Here is a 25,990-nt window from a genome sequence, read left to right as displayed (position 1 = left end):
CATAGATAGCCCTCTTGATAGTTATTTAATATTTCTGAATCTTTAAAGTTAACAAAGTCAATAAATTTGGTCGATTTGCATGTCTCTTTGTACATGTAGTAAACGCTAACCTTGGGTTCAACATTTTTTATTGAATTGGATTTCAATGGGACTCCCATGGGATGAGACAGTCCACGATATATATATATATATTTGGATTTACGGATCAGGACGACAAGTCTGGAATCCAGCCCAAATGCCTTCATACCCAGTCTATGCCGACGAAATTTTTATGGATCATTTCTCTTCAATAGAGATCACCATTGTATATAGTATATACTATATACCACGTAAAAGTGGTAAGCTTCCTGTCATCACATCCACTTATATGTGTGATGGTATTTTCTGATTTGTTGGGGTTTTACGCCGTCAACTGGGCGTTTTATACAAGGGTTTTTAGAAGCCGAATTGTGCAAAGGTTCCGATATGAGAGAGCAGAGAAATTTGGTTATCAGGGGCCGAAATTAAATAAGTCCACTCACAGTTATTTTTTCTTTTCAACGTCTGTTCTTTTGCTTACTGTTTTCGATGTTAAGGATTCTGTGAATGTTGTTGTGTCCTTTCTATTTCTTCTGTTGTTGTTCTCTGTAAGGTCTACAATTGGCGGCGGTGGTGACAGCACATTTGAACCCATACATTTGCACTCGTATATCCGCGGGTTCAATCTATATGCGGGTGCTAAAATCCGTGGGTTAGTGTTAGTATAGGTTCAAATATCCGTATGTCCAAATTTCCATAGGTACATAGTATGCAGGTGCAATTGTCGTGGGTTCAAGTTACGGGTTTAAATGTACGTGGACTCAAATGTAATGGAACCGGTGGCGGTATGTTCGACTCCAGGTTTGCTGGCGCTGGAGTTGTTGCTTCCGATGGCTTCCTCCTTTCAGCGGCAGGAGACAAAGAGGCGGCGGCGGCGTAGTTCTCTGTGTCTTTTTCTTGCAGCCGATCCTTTCGCCGTCGAGGGCCTAATTCAGTGAAGGATTGCCTTAATCAAACAGCGAATTCAACGATATTATTTTCTTTTTTATCGTTATCCCACTTCCACTGATACGTGAGGAGCTGCTGTCGTGTTTAATTTCCTTGTCTGTAAAATAAGCTATCGTTTGTGGTGGATTCGAGTAAAAATCCGTACCTATGAAAGTAGAGGCCTTTCGCAAACCATTTCGTTTGATACGAAAAACTAAGACTAAACAATTATCGACAGCTTAAAATAAACAACCACTGATCTGTAAGGAGCTACAAACATAAGCGCTTTCATTGAATGATACATATGTATGAAAGAAGTTACCATATATGGTTGCAAATAAAAGTCATACAAAACATGTAAAATTGTTGCAATAGTCCACTATAAAGCATGACATTATGGTTTTTATCAGTGTTTAAAATAGGAAAACTACGCCTATGCCGAACTAAACAGTGACAATGGGTAGAATACAGGAGTAAAAGCTGCTGCACTCAGTAAAAAGACGACTTGATAACGTTTAGAGGCACCTCGTCAATTGTGGTCCAAATATAGTATGTCCCCTTTTCAATTGAATCTTTTTGTATTGTCTCGGTACAGTCTTTTATGCAGGGAATAATAAATATCCGGAAACCTTTTGGCAATCGCGGAAATCGACGGCAGAGTTTAAGTGTTTATGCTTATCGAGATATAATTTGGACGAGAAAAAGAGAAAACAATTGTAAAATTGTTCAAACAAACAACAACGGTGTAATACAAATATGGTGTAATAAATTGGATAGAAAATATCGAACCAAAATGATTCCGGTCTTTCTATAAATAGCAGATCCTTGCATGGGGCCTTGGGTACTCCTGTAGTATACGACCCAAGATGGCGGACACCGTCACGTAGTATGAGTACCACGTAAGGGTAAGCCCATAATTTCAGGTACAAATACTACGGGGTCACTTGGCTAGTCCCCGAACTCGTAATAGAACTAAAATAAGGAAAATTAGAATACAATTATGGCCTTAACCTGGTACACATACTACGTTCCGGTGTTCGCCATCGGTTCGCATACGATATGAGCCTTGTTCTGAAAAGAATAAACGAGCGTCGCATAAATAGCCTCTAGTTCAATTACCAGTAAATATTCAAATCCCAAGCCTAGCACTTCACCCTGGATAAGGATATATAATGCTCAGCCGGAAAAATCGCAAAACATTGTTGATTGCGGTCAAAATATTGTATGTTTGTTATTTCAATTTATTTTTGTATTCCTTTGTTTTATTAAACAATGTTTGTTGCGTGACTAAACCTTAGTATCTGAATTGAAATATATTAGTTGCAGAGAAGAACGAATTTTTCCAAGCAATATTAAAAAAAATCACAGCCTCGACGATTCATTAATCGACTCCGCGTCCAATACGAAAGTTATTTGTCAATCATTAGTCTGAGAAATTACATTTCTTCGTTTTTGCCAATTATTTCAATCTCGGGGCTGAGAAATGAGAGTTTACTATTTTGCATAATCCAGCACAGAAACAAGCTAATATTTACCACCATGCCTGAAAATATGTGAAAAATGAATCCAAACGGCCGCTAAAACATCAATTTTTACGCCACCAATCTTGATGATTAGCCAATGCTAAGGCAATAAACAAGTGAGTCGATGCTCTGAGAAACTTATATTGCTATGACATTGCTTTTGCCCTCCGTGAAATAGCATTAAAAATGCATTACATCACGATTATGAAATAAAAATTGACGAGGCATCCAGAGTCAAAAGCGGATGCAGTCCAAATTTAATACTCGAAAGGTCCGGATTCGGACGGCGGTCCGCGAGTTGAGTAGCCCTGCACTAGTCCATGGGCTACCAAACTGGGTATAATTACCTCCAAAAGGGAATTTGACATTTTAGGGGGTACTTTCTTATGTAATCCCTGTTTTTTTTTGCTGGTATGCGGAAAATCTGGATGTGCAGTTTTCGATTATATGATATGATTCTATAATTATTTTATATGTTCGATCATTGTGGTATTAATTCAATAAAATTTGTATTTATATAAATGAAGTTTTTTGGACGCCCTTATAATGCTTCAACCTTCACAAATTTACCTCTTATATATATTCTGCCCTAATCAAATACTTCAGGGGTGGCCAACACATTGTTTATTGTCCTACAGATATGGCGCAGCAAACCTTCAGGGCGAGAAATTAACTTCGCTGAGAAACGTCAGGGTTCAAAGAATTAATTCAGGGAGCGGAAATAGTTGTGTTTTCAAACAGGACGAATACAGTACTGTACATGCGCCAAATACGGTATACGCACACAGTATTTGAGTCTGGACAAGCCTGATAAAGCTTATTATTACGTAACAAATGAAAGTTTTGCCGCTGCCAAGGTTTAGAAATGAACGTACTGAATATCGTGCGTCTTGACTGAGAAACGATCCTACATTAGCTTCTGCAGTATGCGCAAGTTATTATCTCAATCTGAGAGTGCGACAAATATCAGAATCTGATTCCAAGAAAGCGAATGATTTGCCTTGATGGAACTGTAAATAAGATACTGAAGTTTGAGCTGTCATTAATGTTTTATTTTTATTTTTCCATTATAGGAAATACAAAGCCCTTTAAATATTGAAATTAGCTCATGTTTGATGTTGGAATAAGATACAGTCTGTCTTCCACTTTACCGAGGTTTTATCGTTTAACATTGAAGAAAAAGTGCCACCCTGGGATTAAATCAGGACATTGCTCATGTCGTTGTTATTATAATTGCGTGCTGACAATCTTATTTTTATGAAAGGGTAATTGAGCTTTTGATAATTCGATTTATCGGTAACGATATTAAAATGTTTCGGAACTACAGCACTAGCCCATTGCTTTGTGAATAATCATTGTAATTTCACATCGGTTTCTTCAAATTCTGAGTCACAGTTGCGTGTTGGGTGAAGCGAAAAACAGGGAACAATCGAGAAAGTTGCAATGTTGAATTTGACGACTTCCTTATGACGAGACATGACGTATTTTTTTTTGTTTTTCTCGTGGCAACAAAGAAGGATTCCCACGCAAAAAAAATTATATATAGCGAGGTAACCGGTAAATAAACACTCGAGTTGAATAAAGTTAGATTAGGGTCAGTTACGTATTGCGTGGCGCTTCTAAATATTTGTTCTTTGCGATTTGATCAAATGTTTTGTAACCGGTTAACCGATTTTAGATGGTAACGGTTACGATTTATCTTAACGATTACGATTTATCTTATCCGTTTACGATTTATCTTAACCGTTACCTGACATCTCAGGTACAAATTATCTTTATAATGCACAATTCTTCCAAATATGATTACGTATCGCAAATTTATCTCCTGTGGCGTTTAATTCAAAATAGTATCGCTAACTGTATTGGTAAGAACCCAATAAATGTGAAAAATAATCGAAGTACCAAGATCGCTGAATATGAAATTTGTCATTAATTAATTATGAATCAGTTTTCGGTAGAAATATACTGTTCACAATTTTATTTGAAAATCGTATATTCAATGTCAACCAACAAGTGCGTAGTTGATGCTGTTTTTCTTTATATATCTCAAAGTAGAATTTGCACAACGAACACTAAAAATTTGTCACATAAATGACATTTAATAACGAAATCGGGTTTTACTAAAATACTTCCATATGTCCAACCCATGCTGCATATCTCTTGCAGCAGACCGATCATGAAACTATCTCGATTCGTGAATAATTTCGAGCGATACCGGGATAAGGTCACGCAAAATTATTTTGTAACCATTGCAACGTAACAAGCTGAAATTATAAATTATTGTGTGTCACGCTGCTGTTAACCGGTTAATTTTACCCGGTTAACGGGTAAAGTGTTTTACCTGAAATTCCCAGACCTAGTTCCCATCAAGTAACTTACGTTCCCTCGAGGGTGGAAGGAATCGTTGGTCGGTTACAGCTTCCTTTATCAAGTCCATGCATCATAGCCGTGCCATATGATTTAACAGTTTTATCGCCTTTTCTCTCCCCCTGGATAAGTATGATAGGTCGTTTCTCCTTGTATATTTTCTACTTGGGATCCTTATGTGACGTTAGCCACATGGATAATTGAACGAGATTTGGAAATAGGATAAAGTGATAAGAGTAATAATTGACCCTAGGCCTATAGTCTATTCCTTAGCTTCAGTTACTTTCTTCCGACCTTACAGAGATTCTCATTCTACTATTTCTTTCCAGTGATTATAGTATCATGAGACGTTCGGTAATTATTGTGTTCCTCTGTCATATGTTTACTACTATTATGGCAACACAAAGTAAGCATATGATATGCAAGAATGTCGACGATGTATTTGCAGAGGACGAAGACAGTTCGATTCTCAATTATGGTTCAGCCCACTCTCGTCGGTTACAAGGCATGCCTGGTAAAAGAGGTTTGAAAGGCGAAAATGGTGTAATCGGGATGCCTGGGGTCAAAGGTCAACAAGGAGCGCCAGGAATTGTCGACTATCAAAAAGTTAATGCTACTGTTGAACAACTAATTGAGAATTCCGGTAGGTGTATTAGGTTGATATTATAGTCCTTCCTTTTCTTCTGCATGGACTGCTTTCATTTAAACTAATTTTCAATTTTCACGATATAAACCTATTTTACTGCTTGAATTATGTTTGTGGTGCATCGTACATTGAGCACGTTTGCTCCTGTTAATCATGCATTTACAAAAATAATTGCATTTAACCTGTAGGGAGGTAAGTCTGAATTTTTGATAAAATAGCCGTTTGTTTTAGACAACATTGAAAAAATAATTATCGGCGAGAAGTAAAATTAGTTCATAGTTACCCCAATTGCTCACTAATAGTAGCTAGTCCAGGGCCTTCTTTGTTAATATTAAATAAAACATTTGTTTTCACAGTGGAAAAGTTAGTGACATCAAGGATTGAAGAATTAGGAGAACGACTTGATGAATTGAAGAAGATGTTTCTAGGTAAATATCAGTGAATCCGTTATTTCCGCTTCCTCAAACTTTTCGAACCCTGACGTCTCTAAGTTACTCTCTCGCCCTGAAGGTTCGCAGCGCCGCATTGGTATGACAATAATAAAATAATTCGAAATATTGGGTATTCTGAAAGTTTAAAGCTTTTTAACAATTATGGGTGGCAAATTGACGGACATCTCAAACTAAAGCCAATTTTATCGTTCAGTTAGATAAAATTTTACATTTTAAAATTATTTTGTCAAAAAATGAGAAATTGATTTTAGTCTAAACCTAATTTTTCTGCTTGTAAGTGAGTTATGATCCCGAATCTCGTATTTGGGTGAGAATATATTACCAATCACATAAAGCTCCTTATATTCTTCCAGCTAATATTTACTTCCGTGGCTATGTATAACCAGAATTATAGCGAAATATGTAATTCTGTGTCTGGTAATCAAGTTCAATAAGCGACCCCGACGTACTCATTACGTAGCTACGCAATAGCGATCACATGACTGGCGCCACGAAGATGTTACTACGTAAATTCGAGACGTATTGCGTCGCAAATTGCGTAAGATAACAATTATCAGTTATATCCCGTCAACTTTGAGACATTGGGTGCGTAAAATGATATTGTAATGGTCTAATTGAATTATATGTTTCTTCTGGAAAATAGTTAGTTTGATCGCCAATATTAGTTTAAATGAGTATTTGCCTGCTCATTAGATCAAAATATCAGGTTATACGAAATGCTAGTCCAGTCGTCTAATGTTTTTTAATATATGGCGAACTTTTAATGTTTTTTTTTTCAGTGCACAGGGCCGGGAACCATTAAACATTGCAGGTGGTCCCTCATGGAATTTTTTTTTAAAAGTCTGGGAATCACTGTACTAGGCAATCTTTACTTTTCGAAAAAAAAAAAAGTTTGGACGACTTTAGCTGTCCATAATCTTGAAGGCGAATTTTCATGCAAGCAGCCTGCAACTCCTACCGTCTTGTAAATTATGTCGGACAACGTGATAGTACGTCTAATATGGTTTCATTTTTTTTTATTGTTCTGTTATCTACTAATAAACCATGATTTGGTTTATGTATTGTACTGCTTCAACAAATTGATGGAACTACGTCGCATTATGTTGTTGGTAACGCCACGTTGTCTTAGCGACGCAGTCGAGACTATACGGAATATGTGACATATTTGCTTATAAAATTTGAATGGCACAACGTAAAATAATTGCAAAAAGTGTCCATAGAAAGATATTCAAATTCTCTAGATATAGTGCCGATTGAACATCAGTTATTTCTTAAAAAATTGAAGTTTTTCGGTATTTCAAATTTGCTTTCACATAATAATTTCATACGCACTTTAAATAGCCAATTTTACTAAAAGACGACTGAAAAATCTAAAATCAATATTTATGACATAAATATTCCTATTGGCCAGCTTTTGTACAATATAAAACCAATTTGAACACTTATTGTGGTTCTTGAGATATGAGAGCACGAAGTTGATTGCTTTTGATTTCGTTTTTTGTGTAATCACGGCGCGATGACCTAGTTTATACAGCTTAGACTGTGTTGGCACATCTCGGGTTCGAATCCCCCTATTCATCTCACTCAGAGGGTGAAGAATTTGTTAGGCCTGGGTCCTTCCAAATAACGGCAGCCTCTTACATTTATCAGGGGCTGCTTAGGTATAATACTTGAATCGGATCAAAAGGAATAAGCGCCGGATAGAAAAGTCAGGATTTAAACTGTATATATATGATTTTCGCAGGAACTTGTGACGGTGTCGTGTACCTCGGGCAATGCTATATAGCTTCATTACACACTGCACAAGATGTCAACTACGATAAAGCTGTTGCAATGTGTACAAAAATGTCGGCAAAAACAGCAGACATAATCGATTCTCAACATTATGATTTGGTTCTCAAATATATTCGAACACTGATGTCTTCTTCAATCGTAGAAGTCACGTTGGCAATGACATATGACCACTCGGTATGTAGATAAATCGCGAGTCGCGACTATATATGCTATACAGTTAGAATCATTTGTGAGAACTATCCGATTTTGTAATGAATCCTCACTTCATTATCAATCTATCTCTCATTCCAGAAAAAACCCACTTTACATACCTGCTTTAACCATTGGCCAACCATTTTCAATAATTATTGCAACTTAAAACAAACTATCAATGCCACTTCACATGCCTACTCTAACACCTACCGTAATTTAACAGTTATCTTGGATCCCACCTTTCAGATACCTTGATCTCAAAAATGATTTTTGCGCGAATGACATGATAGTGTTCGCAATTTTTTCTATATTCGGAGCAGATTTTTTCTCATCCAATTGTATATCATATATGGCCCACTATGAAGTAAATAGAATTCAGAGCGGCCACAATCTAAATCACTACCTCGACCCTATTCACATCAATATTTATATTCACGTGTCTTTATTTTCAACAGACGAAAAGAGTTTTACTGTCAAATGGAAACACTGCTTCATACACTAATTATTACTCGGGATATCCTGACGTTACGGCGTCTTATACTCAAATGGGGATAGCCGTGAGAAATCCATCGTCTGGTGACCAAGGAATGTACAACTACCCACGATTGTATGATAGACACGGAGTCTTGTGCCGGAAGGAACTATTTTCATCCAATTAAGATACTTTCTAAAGTAGTTCATGAACAGATTCTGGGACTATGTAACACCTTTATGAGAAAGCAATAATCTCGACTGACAATTCGCCCTCAATCTGACTGTCATTTCAGTTCATTTTATTCATTTGTCTAAACTTTTACATTTAATATTCAAAGTTATTTCCATTACTTACAAGGCGAATAAGCTGTTTGTTCATAACTTTCTTGTACAAAGATATCGCTCCCATGCGGAGCCGGATTTAGACGTTGTGAAAGCCCAGGCTATATCACTCGTGAGGTCCTCTTTAATATTGGCGGCATAACATCAACTATGAATCATAATGAAGGTTCTATAAATATAACTTGTATTATGACGCCATAAATAAATTTTTGAATTGCGTGGAATACCGCCGCACAAAAGGGGCGTAGACAATTTTTTTAACGGGACGTCAAGCTCATTAAAAATAAAAATTATTGTTAGATTTGAACTTGCCCGCCTTATTTTGGATATTTACATTTCGTTATTTTGTATATTTACGCTCAATCCACATATTTTCAACCGTTGTTTTCAAATAAAACATACTTTCGCCGAACTTTATGTTATTTTCATCTTATTGTTAGCTAGTTATTTTTGAGGTGGGGCGGGAGATTTGACAATTTCTGAAAATGGGGGCGCGGCTTAAAATATTTGAGAACCACTGATCTAGATAGTAAAAGTTTCCTCTGGCGCTATAGTGAAAACAAATTACTAAAGCAACACATTCATAAAAAAAATTGTGAATATACCTACTATATATATATTTATGATGTAAATAATTGCATTTTGCTTCAAATTTTTCGAAAAACATTTTTTACTTGCCAGGGACAAAACCACAAGAAAAAATTCATCTATTTTTATTTTCCGATAAATTAAAGAAAAAGCGTTCGGAGTTTACTTGACGAGGTGCTCCTATTTTGATCTAATCAATAAGCGATAATGACGTTACTGAAAGCGCATTTATGAAAAATCACGTTTTTTACGTACTGTTAGATGTAAGGTCAATTTATTAACATATGCAAACTAAAACACTAAATTGAAATTGGAATTTGTCGGAACCATGGCATAGAAGTCATAATACTCTCTAATATGAAGACCTTGACAGCCATACCCCCATCAGGCTACACGTCACATCTATGTTGGATTTTGACGCCATGCTCCATGCAGATCGGACACTTGACGTTCACTAATTTTAAGATTATGATGAATTCAGAAAAATGAAAATATAATTTGTTTGAACAGGGGGATAGTGTGTTCCGCGTTTTCTTTTCTTATATATTTGTATTTCTGCCTTGTTAATATTTCTTTATTATGCAAGTCTACCCATTCGTTGGGAGAGAAAAGGTATGTTTCAGAATTAATCCAGCTTGGGTTGGTTCATATATTGTCATACAAGACTAGAAATCTTGGATTGCAACCCCACACTTATTATCTATCAAAAAGTAATACATTTGGATATTTGACCTAATACACGGTGATGATTTGTATGAAAACCAACTTATAAATGGTTACATTTTCACATTTGTATTTGGAAAGACAACTAATATTGCAATCAAGGCTGACTAAGGTCGTAAGACAAAGTCAACAGCATTTTAAATAAAGGTTGTGTGTATCTTATTCCATTCGTACGTACTTTAGTTTAGTTTTTAGTCTCATTTCGTAAATAGAAATACCAATCACCAGAAATATGCCTAAGATTCGACGACGGATTTGAAGTTGAGTCTTTTCATGGCTCAAAGTTTGTGGAGTTGGATGAAGCGTTTCTAGTTCTTTTTTTATTACGTTTATGCAATGTACACTGCGAGAGGAAAACTGTGAGGTGATTTTCAAACTCAGAGGAGGTTGAGCGTTGAAAGATAATACGGAATTGTATACCGGCTTGAAGGCCTATTTAAGGGCTACTTGAAGACTGCTGCGGATGCAAATACTTGCAACAAAGAACGGTACTCCCGAAGTATGTAAACCAAGACGGCGGACACCGGAACGTAGTATGTGTACCACGTTAGGGTTAGGCCCTAATTTCAGGTACAGATACTACGGGAGTCACTTGGCTAGTCCCCAAACTCGTAATAGAACTAAAATAGGAAAAATTGGAATAAAATTGTGGCCTAACCCTAACCTTGGACACATACTACGTACCGGTGTCCGCCATCTTGGTTCACGTACTTCGGAAACATTCAAAAAACTAAAATGGCGATTTTCGTATTTTGATTAGATCGTCATGTAGGCAAAATTTAGGTTTGGCCCCCGTATAAAATAGTGAGATTTAATTGATGTTTCATTTTAAGCCGCAGATATGTATGAACCAAATCCTTTAAAGTTTCATATGAGGAGACTCGAAATCATATGCAATGCAGGAGAATGCTCTTTATATATAATACACAGTATATGAATGGTATTGTGTGTATCAATATCAAATCTTTTGTAACCAGCGATTGCAAGAGTGTCCATGTTTAAAATAATTAGTGCGGTTAAATCTACACGGTTCGCAAACAATGTCGGCAAACATAATAAATCAAATCAACCAATATTTACTTCCGAAGCGTTCGAACCACATGAATAACGACGGAGTCTAACGAGAGCATATATCAAGCCCATTGCGTTACTTATAAACGGACGTTGACATTGGTCGGGGAAGGCGGTAGGAGTAATCTGCGCAAATTATTGAGTTCTGCGCATTCTTCTATGTTTCAAGTCTTCAGGCAGGCCTTTTTCGCTTTTCTCGACTCAAATTTACACATTGCTATATCATCGTTTTTAATTGTTGTACTGTCTAAGAATGCACACAATAAAACCTCATTCATTTTGTACCAATATGGATGTAACAAATTTTGTTTGCCTACTTTACCTCAAGTTGTGTAAGTTAGTCCCCGAACTAGTAATATAACTAAAATATGGAAAATAGGAATAAAAATATGCCCAAGCCTAACCTGGTACACATACAACGGGAGTACCCATTTTTATACATTATTTAATCTTACGGTTAGCTGTTCTTGTCGGTATTGTGCCTGTCAGATGCACCAGATGAGCTACTTAAGAATACTGAACACACAAAGATTATTATATTGCTTACATCTTCATATATATTCATTTTCATTTTACTGAAATCGTGAGTGATTGAATACGTCAGGCACCAGGTTTGAAACAAGTTCTAGAAATTTCCAATAAAAAAAAATTGCGAGCTGCAGTTTGATTAGGAACTACCGAAAAATATTCATAATATTTGAAACAGTAACGAATTTTACACTATACATTTAATAAATGTAATTGAATCTACATAAAATTTTAAAAGTAAGTATTAATTAATGACGTTCACGGAATATATTTATTTAGGAATTATTATATGAAATATTCACACACTTGATTCGGATTAACACACTTGATTCCTAAATAGGAAAGCAGCTAATTTAGTCAATTTGAATGTCGTATAACCGATTTTTTATCAACAAAGTCTCACTCCACTGTTCATTCATTCACAAATTGGACGACTGGCTGCAATCTTTCATTTCAATGTGCGTTTGCTCTCGCAGAAAAGCGAGAGAATAACAAAAAAGGGGAGTTACGAGCAGGTTAGCAAGTACGACCTAATGTTGTGTGACAGAATCAGTAGTAAATATTGGTTGACGTAAAGATCCGCATTTCAATACTGCTAGGCAGGCAGGATATATATATTAAATTCCACAAACCATTAGAGTAACCCTAGTAAAGGGGAATCTTTAAATTGAATTCGTGCAGCAAGGTGAAGCAACTTTACCAGTTATTTTGCTATGTTGTAAGTAACAAGTCTGCCATAATATAGAGAAACATATCGTCTGTGTTTGCATTCTAGTTGCAGTGTTGATAAAATTATTTGTTCGTTTGTTTTTTAAAACATTTTTTATTTTTATATCTATATTACTGTATCGACATTTATTTTCAGTTTCCTCATAGTATTTTAAGGTTTATAAAATCAGAACATGTCATTCGAAAAAGAAGGGCCTTCTGATGTAGTATTTTGTAAATGTTGTTGCTCGAAACGACAAAAATGTGGAATGCTATCAGTTGCAATTACAGGATTGGTCCTCAGCATCATCGGAGGATTGCTCTATCTTTTCTACCATCTTATCTTTAATGCTGTTGTGAAAGAAGTAAGTGCATCTGGATATATTATTACTATTTCCTCGAAAATAAGATTGGGTCCTATTTCAATTTTTCTTCGAAAAATAACACTAGGGCTTATTTTTAGGAAAAAATAGAAAAACCGATATTTATTCACTTATAAATAAAACGTTTATATTTAGAAAAAAAACTGCTAAGAATATTAATCATTTAAAACGTGTAGGAGAAATTTCTTGCTATTAAATGAGTCAAAAAAAATTTCGCGCAATTGACTGGGTTCTTTTTTTTAAGGGGAGGGCTTAACTTGAAATCATTTTTAAGATTTAGGCTAGTTCTTATTTTCAGGCTAAGTCTTATTTTCGTGGAAACACGGTAAGATGGCCCATCCTACATACTTGTCTTGATGCAATTTTTTTCCCCGTTGCAGCTGCTAGTCTATGTGAGCATCAAAATTTGCCCTCTAATCATCCAAACTCGGAATCATTCTCGTCTTCCTATTCGGGATGTCATAAATCATTAGTTCCTAACCTTTTCGATAAACTCCCCTCTTGCTTATTTTAGAACTATTTATTCCTTGTTCGATATGCATAAAAACCGTTTCATTTTTATTCAATATATTTGATGGGCAACCTGCACTCTGACTTTTTCACAGTTTGGATATTTCATGTTTCTATAGGTATCAAAATACTACTAAATAATTACGGTAGATTATTGGACACGTATTGGACCTATGGATCATTGTTGTTGTTGTTGTTGCTCTTGTTTGTGAAATAATATAAAGCGATATCTCCAAAAAGAACCTCTAAATTCCTTCCTGAGGTGAAATTCCTCCATAGTTAAGAAACGCTGTCATTAATTAAATCCTTCTCAGTAAACCAAGACGTATGATTGACTATTGTCCGAATTCTGTGATTGCCTGCTTTATAGTGAAACAACGCAAAATGGAAGCTCTTCATCACAATGACAATGAATTCAATGACTTAGGTCTAAAAAATGAACTTTTGAAATTATTATCCGAGCTTCTAATTTTGCAGAAGCAACTTTACATAATTCTGATAAAATCAATATGTCGGTTTTTAATCTATTGGTAATCAAACAGAGTTTACGAGTATTGTTTGCACAATTGAATGTCCTTGAACAGACTTGTTTTCTGTCAATAAACAAAGACAGTTATCAGAAAATGGGTGTGTGCTTCACGCTTCGAATGAGAGAACCAGAGAACGTCATGTAATAACGACGTTTTTATTTTACAGCAAACAAAAATAAGAGAAGGAACTTTATTATACCCGGAGTGGGTAAAACCTTCTCAAAAAGTATATGTTGGTTTTTATTTGATGAACATCACAAATGCGGAAGAATTTGCCGCTCAAAAACCAGGCAATTTTGTCAAACCAATTATAGAGCAGAAAGGTCCATACACGTACAGGTTGAAATGCTTTTTGGATTTATTTTCATCAAAATAACAAATATTATTTTATTCAAGTTAATATATATTAAATAAATAAATTGAATAATAAATTTATTGTGGTTTGTTTATATATTGTGGTTATATTAAATATTGCCAAACATAAATTGTAATGCCTAATTATAATGTTCTTATCTAGGCGTGAAAATATGACAAAAAAATCATGTTTTATGGCAGCATTGCCTTCTGGATAATTTTTAATATAAATCACACATCATAGCGATTAGAATTTGAGACAGCAAGTCGAAAATGCGTGATATATTCGAAAAAAGGCGTAGATGATTGAGTAATACAATTTACAATTTTGTGATTATATAAAATCAGGTTTTGGAATTTGGGTATTATACCAATAATTGTTAGGCAATAGGATGAAAATATATTATGTAAAGATGCGATCTGGTACCGCCTATCTTGTTGATATTCTACTGACAGTTCTCTACTATTAGGTGATGTCAAATAATATTCATTGTCATAGGGCTTACATCGAAAAGGATCGAATTCAACCACTCGACGTTTTCCCGAAACAAATCAGCTATCGTCAAACGTTTCCTCTTTATTTTGAGCCTGAATTAACTGTCGGATCAGAGGATGACTGGATAACTACAATCAATTTCATTCCTTTGGTAAATCGTCTTTAGAACATAACATGTACACAACATATATGCTAAAAATGAATTTATAACTGAAAATGTTGGAGTGCTTTTCGTGTACAAAAGACAATTATTGGACACGAAGTGGGCCTATAAATCGTTTTAATATTATCTTGCTGTTGTCGTTGGTATTTTTCTTCTTCTTGTTTTGGTAACTTTTTTTAAAATTGTATATGAAAATTATAATTTAGTGTAAAGCGCAATACTTTTCGTGCATTGTCTAATTACAAATATAGTATATTAAAACTTTTGAATTAAATCTTAAACCGCCAAACATAACAAATTGCATATATTGACAAGCATTACCTTATTATTGAATATTAAAATATTGTAAATAAATAAAGGGAAGCAGGTAGCTCAATTCACCTGTATGATAAATTTATTGCTTTATATTTCAGGCGCTGGGTCCCTTTTTTAAGTATGTTTTGTCTTCTCCCGAAGCGGAAAATGTCACCAATATTCAAAAAGCAGCAATTTATCGGACATTGAATAGACTTATTGAAGACGCGAATTCAACATTGATAACTAAATATAAAGCTGGTGAAATGCTTTTTGGAGTTCGAGATCCCCTACTTACATCGATTATTGATGTGATAAACGTTGTTCTGAATCAGACGAGTCTTTCACATTTGGTGCCAATTTCTGACTTATTTGGTTTATTCTTAATAGTAAGTATTGATCATATACGAGCTTATAAAACTAACCAAGTGCATTGGCAAACGGATTCAGGATTTTATTATTTACGCTGCATACTGGCGCGTTCCGTTCCGAACAAGACCCTGTATATCACGATATGTAAAAGAAGTTACTGTAGACCCAAATTATCCATTTCGGCCTTTTTATTACACCCGAGGTGAGGTGAGGGCATGGACCAGATATATGTAATCTCCGATACCAACACAGTTAAATCTAGCCGCTAGGCCATCGCGACGGCCAAAAGCCCAAAATAATTGGTGATTGTAAAGTGCATGGTAGTGATAACTGAACAGGGTGTCCATCAAGTCGCTTTACAATTTATGAAATACTGATCAACATGAAACAACCCTCATTGCGATAACTCATCATTCCACTTTGTAATAATTTTCCTAAATTGTAAAGAGACTTCATGGTCAACCTGTATATATATTAGAGATTTGGTTTTAAATGGGTGTTTGAATTATTTCATAATTCCAATTTTACTGATGTTGGACAATGATGAGCATTATACAGGTATTTTCCAGCAAATACAGTTCGATCTTCTTCAGGTGATTAACAGATATACATATTCACATTTCAGCCGAATTCCACTGCAGGTTGGCATCATTTCAACGCGTACACCGGAGAACCGGATTATCATTTAACCAATATGATCACCTTATATGATAACCAGACGTAGGTTCCATGTAATTATGAAATAATATAATTTAATGAAATAAAGTTTCTGAGGCTATTTTATAATTTTCATAGTTATATTCATAAGGTCTTTTGTTTCAATATTTCATGCTGGGTTTCATTGAAAATGTGAAGTCCGGGATAGGGATTCGGGTGGATTTGAATCTGTATTTTTGAGTTCGATGCGTGTTGATGAATCCTCTTATCCGATGTTTTCAATAGCACTATACCGTTTAATCAGGGGTTACTGTCTCACCAATGAGACGTACAGCAAACTTCCCATATTATTGCAAAAAGTGTGCTTTTCATGAGAGTTGTAACATTGAAAACTTCTCCTGATATCAATTCTGTAAATTGAAACTATTCAATGCTGAAATAGTTTCGAGAAAAATGGGTTTTTTGGTTGAATGCTATCCCGTAGCAATACTTGTGATTCTTTCTAATGATGCAAACTTTTCTTTTATAGAGAGCTGGATTTTTGGTTTGACAAAACTTGCAACATGATAAATGGCACAGGTGATAAAATTATTTGCATGAATATAAAACATATATATATATATGATATTAGCATTTTTTGTAATATTAAATTTAAAAAGTTTATTTAATAAGAGGGCGGCGTCAGTCGTCACGGCTCGAAATTCTATGAACATGAATGATATAGATCTCTTTATTATTGGAGGCAAATACTTTAACAATTCGAAAATTTAAGTTATACTAAATTCAAACAAGCATTTTCATTTGTTAGATGGAACCACGCGTCCTCCATTTTCACGAAGAGAGGATATTATCTATCACTACTTTCCAAACGCATGCAGGTAATTTCATTGATGATTTATTCTTGCTTTTAATTAAGCGAGCAAAACCCTTATGCGTCAAAATAATGTCGTTCATCCTTTATAGTATATTCCAACCAATTTCAGTTTGAATAGAATAATATTTACACTATATTTATCCCGAGGGAGAGAAAAGCCGAAAGGCGACTCAATCATATGGCGAACCAAGGCCTCTCGCCCGGTTACCAGTTTATTTCGATCAACCAATCAATTTATTTCGGATATGGAATTAGTTAACCAGTTATTTGTTGCAGATGCATGGATTTGATAGATGTTTTGATACAAGCAAGCATAAACAAATATCGTCCTATTTCAGGTCAACTTATGTAAAATATACGAAAGATGTTACTGTAAAAGGAGTACCCGGATGGGAATATAGGCCGCCCCCTGAGATGTTCAAGGCGCCGAGATCATCAGAGGAAAATAAATGTTTCTGTGAAGAATCAGACGACAGTAACTACTGCATTCATGATGGAGGATTATATATGGCTCAGTGTTTATTTGGTAATGGAAGCAAATATATTTTTGAATGATCTGAAATTTAGCATATATCAAAACAATTTAAGATAGGATCCCCCATGGGAAAGGAAAGTCGATGAGATGGCTTAATCATATGATCGTACCAGTTCATGTCGGATATGGAATTGGTTCATATGCATGGACTTGATAGGAAAGAAACCCGTAACCGACAGGTGGTTACATGAACCATCAATCCAGCCTGCTCATAGTAATCAGAGATGCGATGGCAAGCGTATTCCTAATACTTAGATTGAAGTGTCATACCGCCAAGCCATATAAATGATTGATTTGAGCAGCACATATTAAACTGTAGGTCGTATGTTGTCAATTCTCCTTTTGTTCTACGAACAAACGCTGAAAAACAGTATAAAATATGCATTTTCAGGTGCTCCTCTGATGATTAGTGCGCCTCATTTCTTGCATGGCGATGGATTTTATCTTGGCAAAATTATTGGAATGAAACCTGATTATGAAGAGCATACTTCATCGTTTGTTTATGAAGAGGTACAATATCCGTAACTTTTCTTTTTATATTGAGGCTTAAAACGTTCAATACATGTTCAATTTATTTCTTCATAAAAGTGAATTCTGATTTGGAATTATTTTTGGACGTATCTTTTTTGCACTCTAGCGTGGGGGAGGCTAGGATGGTACCGTTAAAACAACGGTACCGTGAAAACAAAAGTACTTGAAGTTAAAATTTATATGCACTGTATGTTAAAACTGCAATTGCGAAATAGTGTGATTGTGGATTTTGGCAAGCAATTCGAGAAAACAAACGCATTTGTGTTTACACAAAAGATTGGACAAAAACATCATGGCCCAAGTTATAATAAATGTATATATTAGTTATATATGGTAATCCATCCGATCGATTAATGTTCAACATTTCTTGCGGTATATGTATACAACCACTTACCACCCACTTCAATAACAGCGCTTGCATTGAACGAATGTCCTTGAATTGAATACACACCCATGTTACAATGCATGTAGCAAATATTTGCTAATTTGTTCTTTAAATATACTTTTTGTTTTGCAGCATACTGGTGCAGCAATTATGGCTACAAAGAAACTTCAATTCAACCTTTACGTACAGCCTGATGAAAATATAAAGTAAGCTTTGAAGGTTCTGTGAAGGCATGCGGTAAAAACTCACAGACTTATAGATGTCTCACTTATCTTGCGTAGGAAAGCCCAATGAAATTCAGCAATAACAAGCACTGACAAAATTTGATGCTAGCCCAGAGCAAACGCCGTTGCGATATGAGTTTGTATTGTGCATCGGCTCTTGGCACCAGCAGAAGACAAAATTTATTCTCGTGCTGTGAATTGAATAATTGTAAAATTTCAAGTTTATTGAATCGCTCTTTCAACCTAATTCAAATAAAGCAACCAGACTCAAGCCATTAGTCCACAGTAACTTGACCGATTTCTCTGATGTCTCTCGAGTCATGATGATTTTTATTTTAAGACTTGAAATACATACATTTGTTCGCGCACATTTTCTCGGCATTTCTGAAATTAATTTCCAATGAAAAATATCAACATTTGAATTATGATAAATTGAGGATAGTCCTGTAGATACCAAAGCTTGGAATCCACATACACTGTATTGCCACAACAGTCCGTTGTAATAAGTTATTCGATTCGTGTCTGTGATTTCATATCTTTCAATTGACTCTTTTCAATGAAGTTCTGAATGTTTGATTTTTTGTAAACAGTTTTATATAAGTATAAATCCGCTTCTTGCTGAAAATGAGTTACTACTTAAACTACAAATTTTTCGAGGAAACCCTTTTAATCGACAATGTGTTTATAATACGCTCATTTACAAATACACTAATATTGCCATTACAGAATCTCGCAAATTATGGATGAATATTGGGCATTTCCAATTATGTGGGTGAATGGGACTTACACCATAAACGACGAAGATGCGGAATTATTATTCGGGTAGGTACATAGAAAACTTGTTCTTGGCAAAGTCATGTGAGACCCCGGATTTTCGGTACTCCCGTAGTATGTGTACCAGGTTATGGTTAGGCCATAATTTCATTCTGATTTTCCCTATTTTAGTTCTATTACGAGTTCGGGGACTGTCTGTGTTAGCCAAGTGAATATACCCCCTGCCCATATGTTTCCTTCGGTTTCATTACATTTGAACCCACGTACATTTGAACCCATGACAATTGCACCTGTATGCTATTGCACCTATGGAATTTTTTTTGTTTCACGGATAGTTAAACCCATACTAACCCTAACCCATGGGTTTTAGCACCCGCATATAGATTGAACCCGTGGATATACGCATGGGTTCAAATGTACATGGGTTCAAATGTACGGTCACCGTTTCCTTCCCTTTACACAACTTGATTTAAAGCAAGCGGCGTATTTACATTTGTATTGTGTAATCGAAAAAATAAATCCCCAAAAGTCTGAATATTCCTAAATGAGATACATACCATCCAATCCTCATAGGGCTGCTAGAAGACCCCTTTTCGGATTATGGAAACAGCCAATATGTGTAGGGAAACATTATGCGAGAGCAGCCGTATTCGAGGAGAAAATGCGCTATTGTAGTTTTTCGATAAGGAATTCCTTGTGCGAATGTTGTTTTGAGATTGCAAATTTTTACGAAAATGACGACTTTCTCGCGAAAATACTTTCGCGCAAAAGGTTGTTCTTACAACTACACTCTCACAAAAATCTATTGGAACCACAAATTCTCGCAAAAATTCGTGTATTTTTTTTACCGTCTTAGTCTATATACTCATAAAACTACATTCTGGCAAGATGATTCTTGCAAAAGACGGTGTAAACCGGTGTAAAAGTCCATGTAAACATCTAGGTTACTAGATTCGCCTACGATTTCAATCGTTTTTCGTATTCACCAAGTATAGAAAAACTAGAGCTATGTATGATCTAAATATATTTAAATAATTTATAATAATTTAATTACAATTTTTATTTCAGTCTTATCGTTATATCTGAGATTGTTGTCATCGTCGTTGAAATCTTGATGTTTATAACCGGTGTTGGACTGCTTGTCTATGTTTCCCGCTATTATGTCTTCGTTTATAAAAAGGTCAGAACTTATGAAATTTATGACAAGGTTAGCATGGAGTTTCTAGTAATATTATCGACTTGAATAAAAATTCTCCACCCATGTGGCGTGAAGCAAGATATACTTACTCTTAAATTGGTGCTTAAATATAATAAATAACCACTTAAACAAACTAGTGACGGGATTGAGGGGGTCGCGAAACAGTTATTGGAATGCCGTGATAATCAGCGAACCCGTCCTTGATTTTTTAAGCTGAGACTTTGGAACTACTTGCAATATATAGGTGGTTAGAATTCATATTTTTGTGAATATACCAGATATATATACTTATGAATGACTTTTATCTTGTTCAACAGGAGCAAGAAGACAGCATCAGTCCCTACAGTTCAAAAAAAGAAAGTGTGTACAAATTCACAAATGGAGCTTACAATACTTACAATGCCGATGAAGACAAAAAAGAAATGTTGTGACTTTGGAAACTATTATCGACTAACATAATCCTATTTTTGTTAGGTTATCTATTCTCGTTGCCCGCATTCTATGCAATCGCTTTAATTCTTTTAAGTTTGTGTTTTAAAAAAGAAGGTAAATATTTCAATAAAAATATCTGTTTGAGCCATTACTTTGACTTAATCGCTTTAAAAATTATTTGTTGTACATTTTTGGGTACTCCCGTAGTGTGTGTACTAGGTTAGGCTGAGGACATAATTTTATTTCGATTTTCCCCATTTTAGTTCTATTGCGAGTTCGGGGACTGTATGTGTTAGCCAAGTGAATATATCCCCTTCCCATAAGTTTCAGTCCTTTTACACAACTTGATGTAAAGTAGGTGAACAAAATTTGTTACCTCCATATTGGTACACACACTCCCCGAGCGCCCAATTTTGCGTGTCACTTAAGTTTTATATTCGTTTATTTTTTTTTTTAATTTTTCATCATTAATAAAAAATGATTTAAATCTGTCTGTTATCTTACAGGAATTCTAATGAATTTGACAGCCTGCGCTTCTTAAAACAAAACTATTATTTACGAAACAATATTTTTTGATTATTTGAGCAAAAACACGAATTCGAGCATTTAGTATTTATTTACCATAAAATTCATACATAAAAAAAATGGAAAGATATTGAGTATCCATTGAAATATGGTGAGAGGGGAAAGCGAGAGATAAAGAGAGAGGAGGAAAATTCTCATTGAGAGAAAGGTATATTGACACAAAATATATTGCAATAAACGGTATAGAACAGGATTAGAGGTTTTATTAGAGAGAAAATGATCGCAAGAAAAGAGCACAAATGAGAAAATTTGTGGAGTTCGTCAATACTCGTACCATGCTAAACCGATGGCTCTCATTTTCAATGTGATGTAAGAGATCGAATTAGAGAGAGAGAAAAGTGGAAGCGAAAAAAGGAGGTCAGAATCCTTTAGAATTCAGGAAATCCTTGCGGAGGAAATTTTTATTAATCAAAGTACTATCCAAAAAAGGAATATATAGAATAGGATTAGAAGATTTATTAGAGAGAAAGGTAAAGAGAAAATGATCGTGAGAGACAGATAATGAGGAAATTTGAGATAAGCGTCATTGTTGAAACATGTGGGACGTTTTAGAGAGAAAGGGAAAGAGAGAGTTAGAGAGAGAAAGGAAGTCAGAGTTAGTGAGAAAATTTCAAAAGAAAATTTGCAATAAACTGTATGAAGCAGGATTAGGATATTATTTGAGAGAAATAAGAAGTGGAAATAATCATAGGGGAGGGAGAGAGAAAAGAAATATTGAGCAGATAGACATGCAAACATGCAAAACCCAATGGCTCGTATTTTCAATCAGTTTGGCGACTTTTGACGAGTGAATTTATATCGCTGAAGCAGGAACTTCAATCAAGAACTTGCTGAATCCTGAAAATAAAATCTCAGATTAAAGGAAAATACCGTTATGATTTGATTGACTGATAGATTTGCCTAATTGCATATAAAAACAAATAATAATTTATATGCAAACTATCATGTTTCATATATTGTTTTAATTATTACGCAGAACCTATATTTTTTCTGAGGCGGTTTACTGCACTGGGTTATTGATTATAATTGCACAACGATATAGTTATATTTTATGCGTAGGATAAGACAAATAAAAAATATTACATTCCTTACCTTCGTAATTGAGACTTCCACTGCTATCTTCTTGACCTTTCATAACTTGTGAAACTTCGGCAGATGTCAACTTTTCTCCTGTGATAAGAAAAATATAGAAATATTTATATTCAACGTTTTAGAAGTAGCAAATATCAAAATTTCATGAAAATATTTATGGCCGATACAAATAGATGTTCCGTTTCTGAATACTATGGTAAACACTACTATTTAGTCAACACAATATTCTATAAAATAAACTAACAACATGAAATGCACATTTTAATACCTGTTTCATTTATTATTATAAATATAAATTTAGAACATTTTACCTAAAGTGGTGAGAACGTGTCTAATTTCTGCTCCCATGACGGTACCGTTGCCGTCTTTGTCGAAAACTCTCAAGCCTTCGACAAAATCTTCCATGGTTCCCTTTACTGATCCTTGCATAATTTGACCATAAATTGGAAGGAATTCTTCTACACACAACTTTTTAGCTTTCATGTCTGCATAGAAAAAAACATATTTGTTAATTACAATCAAGTAAAACTCCACTGTTGTTAGGCACTGTTGTTAGTGTTTTTCTTGTTGTTGTCCTGAAAACAATCGCTTTTCTCTTCAACTACTGGATCAACCGCTTTGACATTTTTAGTAATCAAATATTGTTGTTGCTAAAAGGTTATTACTGTTACTTATTTTGAAAATTGTTGTGAGCTCTATGGGTTTAGTTTTTCAGTTTGAAGTCTGATCTGGTGGTCAGCGAAGTCGATTTCTTGATATGAAAGACTAACGGTATATTTGAGCATTGCTCTCTTGTTTGTTATTCATATAGTTTGTGAAGTGTAACTTATTACTAGATACTATAGAAACTTTTTTACCTTCTTTGCTGGGGTTTCCCATGAATTTTTCGACATCTTCATTGGTCGGGCATTCACCGAGGGCGCGTACAACATCACCAACTTGGTAAAAGTAAATTTTGTTGTCTCCGTCTTTGTCGAAAAGTTCGATGCATTCTTTGATATCTGAAAGTAATAGATCGCTTTAATCACAAGAGCTGTCTTGGCAGTAGGCCTAAATTGTGCTAAACGGTAGCAAGACATTTTCCATCGCATCGCCCATTAATGTAATGGGCGTATTTTAAGAATGTAATATATTTATGCAGTCTATGAGCTACACTGTATTCGATCTATGATGGTAAGCTTACTGAAAATCATGGTTAGCCATTAAGACGGTATGCTGTATCTCATACCGACCCATCGGAATAAACGAGAAAATATTATTACGATACTTATTGGGATTTCCCATTTGAATCATGTAATAATTTTTTCACGTTCCGGCTGCCAAGTTCGAAAATGACAAGAAGTTCATATTTTAAGACAATGTATCTTTTCATATAAAAGTAAAAATATCTAAAAATAAATTGAGTGATGAAAATATCAACGTTTACACAATTCTCACGAACGAGCCATATTTGGGATACAAGTTTAAAAAAAACACTCACCTTCGAGTTGTTGTTCAGTAAATTCTGTGGCGGCCTGTTACATAAAAGAAAAAAAACTATAAGCCAATAGTCAGTAACTCATTTTTGCCAAGGAAAACATTTTAATTTCAACTAAATGCTCATTAAGTAAAAGTAGAATACTATATATACATATTGTAATTTTATATTACGTCGGTACTCGACAACTCCTAGGCTTTTTTAGATAAAATAATGTAGTATAGACGGATACCATCTTACCATTTTAGATATTTATTTTTTAAACTGCAGTTGAAGCTGTAGTAGATCCAATGATATCGAAAAGATGAGTGATACCTATCGTTCATCTGAAGGACAATTTATACAAAATTTTGACAAACACACAGATGTTCTTCGCACCTTTACGATAACAATATCGCGCCATGGCGATTATTTAAGTAAGTGATAAGATCCCTAGGTCTATGCAGTGTACAATAATACAATGTGTTTATGATACATTCATTGTCAAATACATAATAATATAAATACAGAATCTCACAGATTATGGATGAATATTGGACATTTCCAATTATGTGGGTGAATGGGATTTGCACTGTAAATGACGAAGATGCGAAATTATAGAAAACTTCGAGGATTGTATAGCAAAGTCATGTAGGGCCAAGTAATTTCATTTGCACTGTGCAATCAGGAAAATAAAATTTGGTATAAATACCTCTAAATGAGATAAGTACCATCCAACCATATAATAGCAGTACCACACCTATTCGGACTATGTGGGACGAGGGCATCATGCAATATATGACAAGAAAGTAGGTTTGCCCGGATGAATTTTTTTGTGCGAATGTTGCAGTTGCAATCTTTCACAAGAATATATACATACAGTCTTTGTTTCGCAAAGATACTTTCGCACAAAAGTTTGTTATTACCGAACCACATTGTAGGGAAATTCCGTTCTCGGCCTCGCGAAACTACTTTATCATAACAGTTCACTCGTACAAGACTTTATACTCGCAAAAATGTTGTTTTCGTAAAGTTACGTGCATTTTCCCCGCAATAGTCCATTCTCGTGAAACTAAAATCTGCCACAAGTTTATATATGTGCGACTGCTTATACTGGACCTTGTTCGGAGTTAACAACGTAAATAAGCACTGAATGTGTAGCGTCGTCTTTCTAGAATAAACAGAATAATTGAAAACTGAAAACTATTATATTATTTATAAAACTTTGATTCAATTTTTATTTCAGTCTTTTTGTTATATCTGAGATCGTAATCATCGTCGTTAAAATCCCTGGTTTATAACCGGAGTTGGACTGCTGGTCTGTGTTTCCCGTTACTATATCTTTGTATATAAAAAGGTCAGAACTTGTAAAATTTATGACAAGGTTAGCATGGAGTTTCTAGTTATATTGTCGACTCGAATACAAATTCTTAACCTTATGGCGTGAAGAATCAGTAGTTTTTTTGGCGTTTAGTTTATTTTATTCACCACACATAAAATACTGTACTCTAATGAATACAGAATGTAAAAAGAGGTGAAACTGATGAGTCGAGGTGAAAAGGAGTCGCGAGAAAACAAGACTTGTTATCGAGCAGCGACACCTGTAAAAAAAAACTAACTGTAATTGATGATAGCATAAAAAAGTCGAAATATAAAAGGCTATACTAACGCTTAAACTGGTGATTAAGTATAATATCTATCCACATAAACAAGTCATTGTTGGGTTAAGGGG

General features: G+C 34.9%; 3 protein-coding genes across 3 annotated transcripts; 2 read left to right on the top strand and 1 right to left on the bottom strand.

The window, feature by feature from the left end:
* Positions 1-5,228: 5,228 nt before the first annotated feature.
* Positions 5,229-9,207, top strand: LOC120327867 (uncharacterized). The gene is made up of 4 exons (XM_078114511.1): positions 5,229-5,538; positions 5,898-5,969; positions 7,738-7,961; positions 8,435-9,207. The coding sequence occupies exons 1-4, from the start codon at positions 5,238-5,240 to the stop codon at positions 8,636-8,638; spliced, it is 801 nt and encodes a 266-aa protein (XP_077970637.1). The 5' UTR covers positions 5,229-5,237; the 3' UTR covers positions 8,639-9,207.
* A 3,400-nt stretch (positions 9,208-12,607) lies between these two features.
* Positions 12,608-21,583, top strand: LOC120327866 (platelet glycoprotein 4-like). The gene is made up of 13 exons (XM_078114375.1): positions 12,608-12,778; positions 14,003-14,175; positions 14,690-14,837; positions 15,263-15,532; positions 16,141-16,235; positions 16,702-16,751; positions 16,981-17,050; positions 17,385-17,572; positions 17,973-18,091; positions 18,630-18,703; positions 19,448-19,543; positions 20,564-20,675; positions 21,011-21,583. Exons 1-13 carry the CDS (start codon positions 12,608-12,610, stop codon positions 21,122-21,124), a joined length of 1,680 nt encoding a protein of 559 aa, XP_077970501.1. The 3' UTR covers positions 21,125-21,583.
* A 139-nt stretch (positions 21,584-21,722) lies between these two features.
* Positions 21,723-24,639, bottom strand: LOC144411644 (myosin light chain 3, skeletal muscle isoform-like). The gene is made up of 6 exons (XM_078114513.1): positions 24,520-24,639; positions 24,283-24,316; positions 23,660-23,803; positions 23,114-23,287; positions 22,803-22,880; positions 21,723-22,547 (listed from the first exon to the last, which is right to left on the bottom strand). Exons 1-6 carry the CDS (start codon positions 24,520-24,522, stop codon positions 22,504-22,506), a joined length of 477 nt encoding a protein of 158 aa, XP_077970639.1. The 5' UTR covers positions 24,523-24,639; the 3' UTR covers positions 21,723-22,503.
* Positions 24,640-25,990: the final 1,351 nt, after the last annotated feature.

Source organism: Styela clava, chromosome 7 (genome assembly GCF_964204865.1).
Source record: "Styela clava chromosome 7, kaStyClav1.hap1.2, whole genome shotgun sequence".
NCBI classification, from domain to species: domain Eukaryota; kingdom Metazoa; phylum Chordata; class Ascidiacea; order Stolidobranchia; family Styelidae; genus Styela; species Styela clava.
This window is presented reverse-complemented; position numbering and strand designations above follow the sequence as displayed.